The 12,570-nt window shown below is 47.0% G+C and overlaps 1 protein-coding gene across 4 annotated transcripts in view; it reads right to left on the reverse strand.

Moving 5' to 3' along the window:
• Positions 1-12,570, reverse strand: part of MEGF6 (multiple EGF like domains 6) — a 202,356-nt gene that overhangs the window by 42,294 nt on the left and 147,492 nt on the right. For all 4 annotated transcript variants that reach the window (XM_033156424.1, XM_033156426.1, XM_033156423.1 and 1 more), the window contains 6 exons: positions 11,601-11,726; positions 9,056-9,178; positions 6,570-6,692; positions 5,603-5,740; positions 1,950-2,072; positions 587-709 (listed from right to left, as the gene is read on the reverse strand). In XM_033156424.1, the coding sequence (XP_033012315.1) occupies positions 587-709; positions 1,950-2,072; positions 5,603-5,740; positions 6,570-6,692; positions 9,056-9,178; positions 11,601-11,726 (756 nt within the window). The remainder of the gene's footprint in view (positions 1-586; positions 710-1,949; positions 2,073-5,602; positions 5,741-6,569; positions 6,693-9,055; positions 9,179-11,600; positions 11,727-12,570) is intronic.

The following is a 12,570-nucleotide window of genomic DNA, read 5'->3' on the forward strand; positions in this document are numbered from 1 at the left end:
ATAGGAACTATCCTGCCATCTGAAGGTAAAATTGGCATTCAGCGCTCCACCCACTTTTGCCTCTGGCCCTGGCTCACTTTGGGAACACGGCCCCCAGAAAGTTGCCTAGAAGGGAATGTTGCCTTTAGGTTGAAAGGGGTTCCCGTGTAGATGCAGAATGTTCTCGGTTCAGCTCCTATCATCTCCGCCGTGGAGGATAAAATTGGGAACTAAATGAGAAGGGGGCAGAACTGGGTACACCACCTTGAGTTTCTTAGAGGAAGGTAGGATGAAAATAAAATGTAATAAAGAAACAAAAAATAAGTAGGTATAATGAAGAGCCACTGTGTTGTGTTGGCTTTTAATTTCTTTGTTGATTTGCTCCAAGGAGCTTTTGTTATGTTTTGTTTTGATATTTCCTGCACCATGTGCACCAAGCCTTTTGGATTGGTTGGGCTCTCAATCTAAAGAAATAAAATGCCTCCAGTGTTGATGATGATGATGATGATGATGATGAGAGGAAGAAGAAGAAGAAGAAGAAGAAGAAGAAGAAGAAGAAGAAGAAGAAGAAGAATGAAACTGGCGGAAAGATGAAGAAGTCACTTACAGAGACAGCTCCTTCGGTCTTCATCGAGCTTGTAGCCAATCTGACAGCTGCAATGGAAAGACCCCACCAGGTTCTGGCAGAGGTGTTCACATCCGCCATTATTTGAAGAGCACTCGTCCACATCTTAAAAATTAAAGGAGGCATTTATTTATTTTTAGTTTTAATTTTGAGCTACAAATCTTCAGAATGTAAGAATCTAAGAACATGGCTGGACTAGGCCAATGGCCCATCCAGTCCAGCATCCTGTTCTCACATTGACCAACCCAATGGGAAGCCCAAAAGCTGGACCCGAGCACAAGAGCCCTCTCTCCTCCTGTGGTTTCCAGCAACTGGGATTCAGAAGCATAACTGCCTCAGCCATCATGGCTAGTAGCTATCAATATTGTTGTTGTTCAGTCGTTTAGTCGTGTCCGACTCTTTGTGACCCCATGGACCGGATGGACCCCATGGATTACTGCCTTGTCATGGCGAAGGGGCTTGAATAACTCAGAGAAGCTATGAGCTATGCCGTGCAGGGCCACCCAAGACGGACAGGTCATAGCCGAGAGTTTAGACTAAACGTGATCCACCTGGAGCAGGAACTTGCAAGCCACTCCAGTATCCTTGCCAAGAAAACTCCATGGACAAAGACAACAGGCATATAAAAGCTATCAACAGCCTCCATGAATTTGTCTAACCCTCATTTAAAGCCATCCATTTTGCTTTTAACTGCGCACCGTACGGAATATTTTCTTTTATCCGTCCTGAAACTTTCAACACTCAGCTTCATTGGATGCCCACAAGTTCTAGTGCTATGAGAGAGGGGGAGGAAAACCTTTCTCTATCCACTTTCGCCATGTGAACATTCTGCAGCCACTATTTTAAATCTTTAACATTGTAATGCAATTAATAATTTTCTTTTAAATCTTGTTCAAAGAGTTTTATATATGTAACATCCCCGGAAAATGTTTCGTCAAAGGGATCCACTGTATTTATTTTTTATTTTTACTTTACCTCCTTTTTAAGAGCTGGTCTTTGACCGTAATAAAGAATGATGATGATGATGATGAACATTCTATAAGACTTCCAACATGTCACCTTGTTAACTCTCCCTTTCCTCTAAGCTGTAATGTCCCAAGCGCTGCCACCTTTCGCTCCAGACCCCCTTAATCATTTCTGTTTCCCCTTCTCTGAACTGCGGGTCAATAAGATGAACCAGACTTAAGTAAGAATGGGAAACTGACAGATGCCTCCATCCCTAGATGCATGCTCTCTCACACACACAAAAAGCACATGGACCTTTGCATAGGAGCTGAAAACGAATGGAAGGACGCAATGCCAAACTATTTTTTTGAGTCCCACTGAGCGCAGAGCCCCTCCCTACCATCACAGCTGCAGCCGTCGGCGTTCAGCCTGTATCCAGCGAAGCAAACACACTCGTAACCCCCTGGGTAGTTGTAGCAGTCCTGGTGGCAGCAATGAGAACGAGCGCTGCACTCGTCTGTATCTGGTCGAAAGAGAAACAGTTGTCAGCCTGCATCAACCCTGCGAAGGGCCCTGTGAAGGAGGAGCAGGTTTACCCGGCCCTCCCCCTAAGACAGAAATGGGGGAGGCATTGGGCTCTGCTGGCATTACAATGGGAATCTTCCCTATTCCTACCTCTCAAAATGGAAAGCCTGCTGTCCTGCAGTTCTCTGACCGGCGTGTACAAAAATGCATATATTATGGGGGAAGGGGGCATATGGCTCAGTAGTGTCTACACTGACTGGCAGTAGCTCTCCGGGGTTTTAGGTGGGGCGGGGGCAAACCCAGCCCCATCTGGAGAGGCTGGGAATTGAACCGGAGACCTTCTGTATGCAAGGCAGATTTTCTCTCGCGGAGCTGCAGCACTTCCCAAAATTAGGGAGGGAAAATGAGAAAGGGGAGGGGGGAGAGAAAGAGATGCAAGTGAGAATCTCTACTTGGACCTTCTCTCCCGGCTACCATTGTCCTGATTGCATGTATAATTGGGGTTTTAAACCCTAATTAAGTTTAGGGCTGTGCATGGCCCGCCCCCATTCAGTTCAGGGCCTGGATTGCGCCAGGGCTGGGTTATCCCATGTCAGATCTGGCCCAATCCAACATGCTGAATCAGGCCTCAAACCAGATTGGCCCTGTATACCTTAAGGAGCATCTCCACCCCCAACGTTCTGCCTGGACACAGGTCCAGCGCCAAGAGCCTTCTGGCGGTTCCTTCACTGCAAGAAGTGAGGTTACAGGGAACCAGGCAGAGGGCTCTTCTCGGTAGTGGCACCCGCCCTCTGGAACCCCCTCCCATCAGATGTCAAGGAAATAAACAACTATCTGACTTTTAGAAGACATCTGAAGGCAGCCCTGTTTAGGGAAGCTTTTAATATTTGATGTTTTATTGTGTTTTTAATATTCTGTTGCAAGCCGCCCAGGGTGGCTGGGGAAACCCATTATTATAAATAATAAATTATTATTATACAAGTCTGAGGTTGCCCATAGATACTGTCTACCAATTACACTGGCATGAAATGAAAGTGCAAACAGTATTCTAGGCCCTACTAAACCTTGCCCGTCACAGACCCTCAGCGCTGAGAAATTTAATAGAATCATCCAGAGTAATTGCCCCTGGACATGGGAAAGCTGAGAAAATCCCTGGGTGGGGGGACAGCAACTACAACCTCAATGCAGAAAGGATGCAGGCAAAATTGCACTTAATGATCCTCTGAAGATCCCCCTGGATGCTCCGGGCACTGACCCAGACAGACCTACGCTCCACACGCGCAGCTCAGATGCATCCGGTGCATAAACATTTAAACACACGCGGAGCCAGTTCCCTATCCAGGAAATGCCTGGCTGGTAAGATCTGCGGAGAGTTTCTGATTAGGTTAATTGCCAGACTGGGACTCAGCACGGCATGATATAAAATGAAATGCAGACATTTGATATCATGGCATTCACACACACACACAAACACCTATGCACACTCCTTTGTCCAGCAGGCAAACTACAAGTTGACGGAGCGCTGAATTTTTGGCAGCTTGCTTGGAGATGGAGACCTTGTTATTGTCAGTAATCCTTCTAGTGTTGTTGGTGGAGGGGAAGGCAAAAGAAGCCGAGTCTCCCAGGGTCTGTGGTATTAGCACCTGCCAAGCATGCAGAAGGTCTTAGGTTCGATCCCTGACATTTCCAAGCAGGGCTAGAAAAGTCTCCTCTCTGAAAACATGGAGTCTGTGTTGACAATGCCTAGCTAGATGGCCTGACTCAGTCTAAGAGAGCTTCTGATGTTCATTGGGAGTATCTGCAGCTGAGGGAGGGAGCAGAAGTTCAACTACCGGCACCTCCCATTAAAAGAATCTTGGGCAGTTGGGTTTGGAAAGATCCCTGCCTAAAATCTTGGAGAAGTGATGCCAGGTAGTATTCGGCCAGATGCACCAGTGGCCTGGTTCGTTACAATAAAGTAAAATATATATGCTTCTCGCTTGTCTGGATGGATAGAGAAGGGTGTACAAGCATGTGCAGAAACTGGCTGCATGAAGGTAACATTTAGATACATTGCCCCACCTACATTTGCCTCTGGCCATACCTGTCCCTGGCATGTGGCCCTCAGAATGTTACAAAGAAGGAAATGTGGACCCTGGTCTGGAAAATGTTCCCTATCCCTACCTTGCAAGCTTCCAGTTATTCCAAGGAGGTATTCCCCAGGGTCCTGGTCAGGTTGGGTAGTTCAGGGAGAGACATCCCTGATGGGCCAAAGATCCACCATGGGTTCCATTGGGCAGGTGACCCATGCTTTCTCCATACGTGTGTCTTGCTTGCTCAAGGTCATACCCCTAAAATGGAGGGTATCATGCAGGGGTCCACAGTTTATTTGGCTGCCCTTAGCAGCCAGTCCAAAATAACCCATATGGTTGCCTCCATACCCTGGTTGGTCTGTGTGCTCTGGATACCTAGACCAACCAATGGCCAAAGAGCCCTTTCCCAAACAGGAGTACAGGGACCAGAGGGTTTTGTGTGCTTTTTAGCAGAAACTTGGAGGAACTGAGTTCCCTTTGTTGTTGTTTGGTCGTGTCCGACTCTTTGTGAACCCATGGACCGGAGCATATTATTATTATTATTATTATTATTATTATTATTAGGTGGCGGGGGGAGGAGGCTGGAACAGATATACAGTACACCCAATGCCTGAGCCAAAACCCCACCTGTATCTGTAATCAATTAAGTTGTGGCCATTTCTAATCCAGAGCATTGCCTGCTTAATCACATCTTACATTTAGTCACTGTGTTTGTGTCACTGTGACTGAGCCCGCAATAAACAAACAATAATATAATAATAATTTATTATTTATACCCCGCCCATCTGGCCGGGTCTCCCCAGCCACAACAACTTTGTGGTGAGTTCTCCCACTGTTTTTCCCAGGAAAAAAGTATTGACAGGGACCACCACACAACTTCTAGGCTGATCCCCCAACATCCTCTGCAACTCAAGGGTTGGGAGGAAGCCTGGGGTTCAGCAGTCTTCTGGGAAAGGCAGCAGAACACTCAGCCCGGTGATCTCAGCGAGTGAAAAATGTGGAACCCTGGAAGTAGGTTACTAGCCATCTCTGTAAACAGCAACAGGGAGCCCCTTAGATGCTTCTCAAGGCAAACCTCCAAACAGCATAGCCAGTGGTCAAGGATGATGGGTATTGTAGTCCGGCAACATCTGGAGGGTCATAGGTTCCTCATCCATGCTTTAAGTAACAGCATTGCTTACTGCATATGAGAGATGGAGGGATGTCTCTATTTTGAAGAGGCGTTTCCGCCTGAGAGTAAGGGATGCCTCTTGGGTCAGAGATGGGGAAGCCTGTGGCCCTGCAGATGGTGTTGGATGCCAACTCCCATCAGCTCAAGCCAGCATGGCCACTGGTCAGGGATGATGGGAGCTGTAGGTCAGCAGACACTGGAAGGCACCAGTTTCATTGCCTCTCATATGCTCATCATAGTTTTCTTCTTCACTTAACAAATTGCCAGCTCAGGTTATTGGATTACCAATGCAAGTCTTCTTGTCTTCATCCAGCTGGTAGCCTGAGTTGCAGCTGCAGACGGGGCCGGTGCTGGTGTGGTGGCAAAGGTGGGAACAGCCCCCATTGCTGGTCTCGCAGCTGTTCACAATTTCCATTTCTATACCTGGAAAAGCAAGAAGAAGAAGAGAAGGAGGAGGAAGGAGAGATACACTATCGACTGGTTTCCTACAGTCATCTATTGAGCCATGGCCAAGCGGAAGCAGACATTTGCATGAAATCAATGTTTCAGTAAAAGTGTTTGTACACATTCAAAATTTAAGTTTAAAAAAAAAAATAGAAGAAAAAGATCTGAAATGTGAATTCTGAAATTCGAAGGCCTACACTGCCCCTTGTTATTCCGATTTAGTTTACGAATCACTTCCTATGAAGCATTTTGATTCTTGAAGCAATTCCACAACACAATAAAAACACATATGAAACAACTGGATATCTAAATACAGGTTTAAACAAGGGTTATTTACCTGGACTAAAATCCAGAGGCGGAAGTCAAAACAAGTTGCAAGAGAACTTATATCTCTTGTTTTATTAATCACGGCACTCTATATATTAGTTCAGGGATTAACAGAATCCCCAAAGGGATCTGGACAGGGCTTTTTTTTCCAACCGGAACTCACTGGAATTCAGCACCTCTCAGGTGGGCAACATTGCCATTATAAGAGAACGAGGGAGGAGTTCGTGGCGAGTTCTGCCACCTCTTTTTCTAGAAAAAAAAAAGCACTGGATCTGGTACAAGCTTGTGTGAAGTGATGTTTGATGTGGGCTGACTATGTGGCCCCACAAAAAGACTCCGTAACTTGCCCAAGGAAAGCCTTATCTCAGCATCTTCCGCTCTTGCATTTTCATCAGAGGGAAGAACATGGGGTTGGACTCGATGTCCCTTGGGGTCCCTTCCGTCTCTATGGTTCTGTGATTCTATGGAGATGGATACTTACGGTAACACTGCTTGCCGTCCGCCCCCAGCTCATAGCCTGGATTGCAGGTGCATTTAAAGGAGCCGCGGGTGTTCAGACAACCATGCACACACATGGCTATCCCTGCTACGCATTCATCGATATCTGGACAAAAGAAAGCAGAAGCAAGCTATTTTATGCAGATGAGCTATTTAGATCCCTGTACATAGAAGAAGAAGAAGAAGAAGAAGAGGAGGAGGAGTTTGGATTTGATATCCCACTTTTCACTACCCGAAGGAGTCTCAAAGCGGCTAACATTCTCCTTTCCCTTCCTCCCCCACAACAAACACTCTGTGAGGTGAGTGGGGCTGAGAGACTTCAGAGAAGTGTGACTAGCCCAAGGTCACCCAGCAGCTGCATGTGGAGGAGCGGAGACGCAAACCCGGTTCCCCAGATTACGAGTCTACCACTCTTAACCACTACACCACACACATAATTGCCAGCTTGCAGGGGGTTGGACTAGATGAACCTTTGGGCCCCTTCCATGTCTACAGTCCTGTGGTTCTATGAAATCGGAGCAGAGCTGCAGAGAAAGCGAGCAGAACAGCTGATGGTGAAGACTGCCATTGAGCCAGAGAGCTTGAATGTTGAGCGACTCAGGGCAGTCAAAAGAAACTACTTCTTCACGCAGTGCATAGTTAAACTATGGAACTGGCTATGGACACCAACTTGGATGGCTTTAAAAGAGGATTGGATAAATCCATGGAGGATAAAGGCGATCCATGGCTACTAGCCGTGTTGGATATGCTTTTGCCTTCACTGTCACTGTCTGAATATTCAGAGTGGCCCCATTGAAATTAATGGACCTGAGTTAGTTCATTTGTTCTAATTGCTGTTCTCTATCCAGATCTAAAATCCTGTTGTTCCCAGTGCTGGTGGAAAGTTTGCCCATTGCTACCCCCTCTCTTCCCTTCATGGATCAGTGCCTTGTCGTGGCGAAGGGGCTTGAATAACTTCCAGAGGCTATGAGCTATGCCATGCAGGGCCACCCAAGACAGACAGATCATAGCCGAGAGTTTAGACTAAATGTGATCCACCTGGAAAAGGAACTGGCAAACCACTCCAGTATTTTGCCAAGAAAACTCCATGGACATAAAAAAGGAGAAGCTTTGAGGAGAAAGTGAGAGTTTCCTAGGCATGCTCTGGTTCATGGGATCACGGAGAGTCCAACATGACTAAGACAACTAAACAACAACAACCCTCTCTCTGGCTGCAAAGATCTTACAATGCAGAGCATGCCTTACCATCTTGTTTTGGTCGCCACGGGATCTGCCATCACACTCTTAGGTTTTCTAGTGTGCAATGTGGTGTCCTCCAATAGCCTGGCTAATAGTCAAGGTTGATGGGAGCCGTAGTCCAACTTATGAAGGGCCCCACATGGACTCCCCAGCTCTAAAATGTTGTTGGACACCTGCTCCCATCAGCCCCAACCAGCCTGGCGAATGATCAGGGATGATGGGCGTTGTACAAATTGTGGAAATAATTAAATTAAAGGCTGAAATGTGTGAGAGGAGGGCTGAGCAAGTGAAGGCTGGAATGTGAAGGTTGTGTCTGCAAGAGAAGCACAGAACGACATGTAAACATGAGCTACTGCTCTAGCTGTTAAGGATGAAGGAAGGGGAAGGAAAGTTAAGATGTTATGCCTCCGGATTAAAGCAGGAGAAGATAGCAGAAGTACTGCCATATATGGACATAACTGCCCCTTTGCTTCTCTTTGTTTATAAATGTATAAATGCTTGTGGTTGTTTTTTTTTTTTCTTCATATTTGGGGTGCCATCCCTCAACTACTTCCTAGCTGAGGTTGTGTTGCACTGGCTTTGCAGCACCTAAATAAGCATCCTGTTCGACTGACAACTGGAGCCCGGACTTCATCGGCTGTCCAGGCTGAACCCACAGGCTGTTGGTTATTGAACCCCAGTATTTCCCCAACAATGGGAATCGTAGTGCAGTTGTACGAGGTTAGCATGGCCCACAAAGCTGTTATCCAGGAACGCCAGAAGGACACCACTTTGCTCCCCCCTAATCTGTTGCTGAACACCAACTCCAATCATCCTTGACCATTAGGCCAACAGTCAGGGATGATGGGAGTTGTGGTCTACAATCAGCAGGGCACCCCATTGGCTACCCCTGTCCCAGGAGTCTCTCTCCCATGCATGGAGCATATTGGACATGCATAGAATTGGTGGCTGGGGGTTTTTTGGTTGCTGTCCTCCCCCACCCCCACCCCAACCCCCACCATGAACACTAGAAAGGTCTGTATTAATTGCAAGTAAATGGGATTTTTGTTTTTGCAAGCACTTATCTTCTAGGGCCAGTGAAGGCTCATTTATCATCCTCCCAGACCAGACGGAGCAACTAATTATAACATCTATGGAGATTAGCAAGGCATTTTCATGGGGGTCACGGGGGGAAGAGAGAAAGGACAGCTCTGCAAAACTTGTGCAAGAGCCTCATGAGGTGCCCCGTACCTTCGCAAGCTTTGTTGTCAGCCGCCAGCCTGTATCCAGGGTGGCACTCGCAATGCGCCACCCCACGCCGGCTCTGACACCGGTGCATGCAGCCTCCATTCCTGTCGGCACATGGGTTTCTCACTGGGAAGAGAAGGGAGGCAGCGAGTCAGTGGGAAATGGTCCAAAAGGAAGCAGTCCCAAGGTAGAGTCTTGGCCTCACGTGCAGAAGACCCCAGGTTCAATCGTCAGGAGCATCTCCAGGTAGGACAGGGAAGAGACTCCCCCTGGACAGCCACTCCCAGTTCGTGTAGTCAATACTGAGCTGGATGGACCCAGTCTATTCTCAATAAATAGGTCATCTGCAGAAACCCGCAGGCTGTTGACCCAAAAAGTTCTGCTTATGAGAGAGGAACAGTGGGGTGCAACTGCTTTGGATGGAGGCTTCCTTGCATCTTGTGCAGAAGAGAAGTTATGCCGTGTGGGTTCTTGGAACGGCCAAACACCCAAAGAACACTGGCAATGGCTTATCCTGCATGCAGTTATTCAGGAATGGAAGCCAGGGGCCAAGTCCTTTCAAGTACATTTTGAAGAGGGATCAGCAGGCACCCAGATGCCAGAAGAGCTGCAGCTTCAACTTTCCACCAGTGAGCTCCTGTTCTAGGTTAATCTGCACACCAGCATCCTCCCCTTTCTGTCTCTTATCTGAGTCCTTCCAGCTGAGATTATCCAGCTGGTTCTCTCTCCATCATTGGCTTTCTCCCCTCCCCTGCTGGAACAAGAGATGACTAAGGGGCAGGGGCAGGGGGGAGTGCTTCCTCAGAGATAATTCTGTCTCTTCCCTGGTATGGGAAGGGCTTGATTTTATTTCATTACACTCGGCTTCCCTCCCTTCTCCTCTTCCTCCAAAGCCAAAGCAATCCCTCAGAAGGCGTTTGAAAGAACATCATTACGCACTCCCTTCCAAACACAAACAGGCCGTGCAATCAGGGCAGTGCCAGATTTACGTATAAGCTAAACAAGCTATAGCTTAGGACCCCACTCTCTAGGAGGCCCCCCAAAAAAATTAAAGGGGGGGAAAAGCTTAATAATTATTTCACTATTAATATACTTCTTCTTAATTGTATTTCACTGTTAATATAATTCTTCTTAATTGTGTTTCAGTTCAACAATTACTTTGATACAATACCTATTTTGTTGTGTGCAAATGGCTTTAGATATCTATTAGGTCCATAAGTTACCATATAGCATATATTGAACACAAAAACCAGTGAAAATTTGTTGTTGACAAAGGACAGCTGGACATATAAAGGGCCCCATTACCTTCAGTAGCTTAGGGCAGTATTTCCCAACCTTGGGCCTCCATCTGTTTTTGGACTACAACTCCCATCATTCCTAGCTAGCAAGACCAGTGGTCAGGGATGATGGGAATTGTAGTCCAAAAACAGCTGGAGACCCAAGGTTGGGAAACCCTGGCTTAGGGCCTCGTCAAACCTAAACCCGGCACTGGATCAGGGAGCCTCAGTCCAGGTGATCACTATGAATGAGCAACCATTTCCCAACCAACTGATCTCACTTGGGACGCCCGTGGAAGCCCCAGGGGGTGGCACACCTAACAGCACTCACAAGTGTCTCTTGTTTTCATCAGAACCACCCCAGGGTTTCAGACAGCCCCTGCCCTACCTGGAGATTGGACCCGGGGCTGACTGCATGCAAAGCAGATGCTGTATCATGGAGCAACTGAGCCCAACCCTACTGGGAGGTGCTGCAGATTGAACCTGAGACCTTCTGTATGCAAATCAGATGCTCTTACAATTGAGCTACTGCCAGGGATGGGTGAATCTGCTGCCAGTTTGGGTTGCTCTCGATTTCTCTTCTCCCCCCCCCCCAACCTCCAGGCTGTAATTGTGTTAATCACCAAATGTGAAAACGCACACCAACTTAATTCCAAACAATGTATCCAGTTTTTAAAAACTGAATTAAAATGTAGATACTGGTGACTGCATCTCCACTGTACAAATTTGACCCTGGCAATAATATTTTTTGGGGTGGTGGTGGTGGTGGAATTCCTTATATTTATTAAAAATACACAATTCCATGCAAGTAGTATGCAGAGGCGTACCTGTCTCTGATCCTAGAGACAATATATAGCCCTCGGGACCATTTGGGAAGAGGGCAGTAGCCCAGCTGGGAACGTCCCATGCTGGAAACCTTGAACAGTCCCTGCATGCAAGTAGTGACAATGTTGTGCTAGATGGACTAGTGGTCTGATCTGTATAAGGCATGTTCCTTTGTTCTTATTAAACCAGGTCTTCATTTAGAATCCTGGGGACTAGGAACTTACACGGGGAAGGTCCATAGCTCAGTGGCAGAGCACCTGCCTTGCATACAGAAGGTCAAAGGTTCAAACCTTGGCATCTCCTGATGGGGCTGCGAATGTCTCCTGTCCAAAATGCTGTGTGAACAATACGGAACTAGATGGACCAAGGGTCCAGGACTCTGTATAAGACAGGCCTGCCATGTTCCTCTGCTTGATCCGAGCCCTCAAAGGGCAGGGGAGACTCACCAATGCAATGCTTCCCATCCTCCCTCAGCTGGTAATTTGGCCGGCATTGGCACTGATGCTGTGAGAGGGTGAGCTGCACACAGTCATGTTCACATCCACCGTTGTTGATAGCACAGGTGTTTATGGCTGGGAAATGAAAGAACAGCATGGTTAGGTCAAACTGCAACAGTACAGGCCTTCAACATGGTAAGAAGCAGTGTGCCTCTGAATACCAGTTGCCGGGAATCACAGTTGTGATATTGTGCTTGGTTCCTGCTTGCAGGCTTCCCATATGGGCATCTGGTTGTTGGAAGCTCGACCATTGACCAGATGAGTGATTGGCCTGATCCAGAAGGCCTTTCTTACATTCTTAGTTATGTGGTTGCAGTCATGAATCAACTTCCCATAGGAATCTTGAACCAATTTCACAGCAAAATGATAATGACCAACAACGCAAAACAAATAAAACCAATTCCACATATACAGAGAATTAAAGACAATTCCATTTTTCAGTTTCAATACAGATACCGACTGCTTGTTGAAAAACGGCTTGTTGAAAAAGGAAGGCGTTCAACGGGTGTTGAAAAGACAATAAAGACAGCACCCACCTAATATCTAATGCCGATTTAAGGACTCCAACCCCCATCAGTCCCAGCCAGCATCGTCAATCATCAGGGAGGATGGGAGTTGTAGTCTAAGAACATCTGGAGGGCGAAAGGCTCCTTTCCGGTGCTTCAATGGGAGGGATTTGCTGACACACTAAAAGCCAATCCTGGAACAAACCTTCTGATAAAACAGTATCTACAGGAAGCCCTCGTCTGAACAGTTCAGTGATCAATTGAGTATATAATGGGGGGTGAGGGCGTGATTTTATTTTAGGCATCCTGGTTCCAAGCATCCTGGGTTTGGGGCAACAGAGCTGAGACATTTTTAGTTAATTGGCAGCCAATCAAATTCTTTCGGCAGCAGTGCAACACGGTGGCAATCGTCT

This window comes from Lacerta agilis, chromosome 8, assembly GCF_009819535.1.
Source record: "Lacerta agilis isolate rLacAgi1 chromosome 8, rLacAgi1.pri, whole genome shotgun sequence".
Lineage (NCBI taxonomy): Eukaryota > Metazoa > Chordata > Lepidosauria > Squamata > Lacertidae > Lacerta > Lacerta agilis.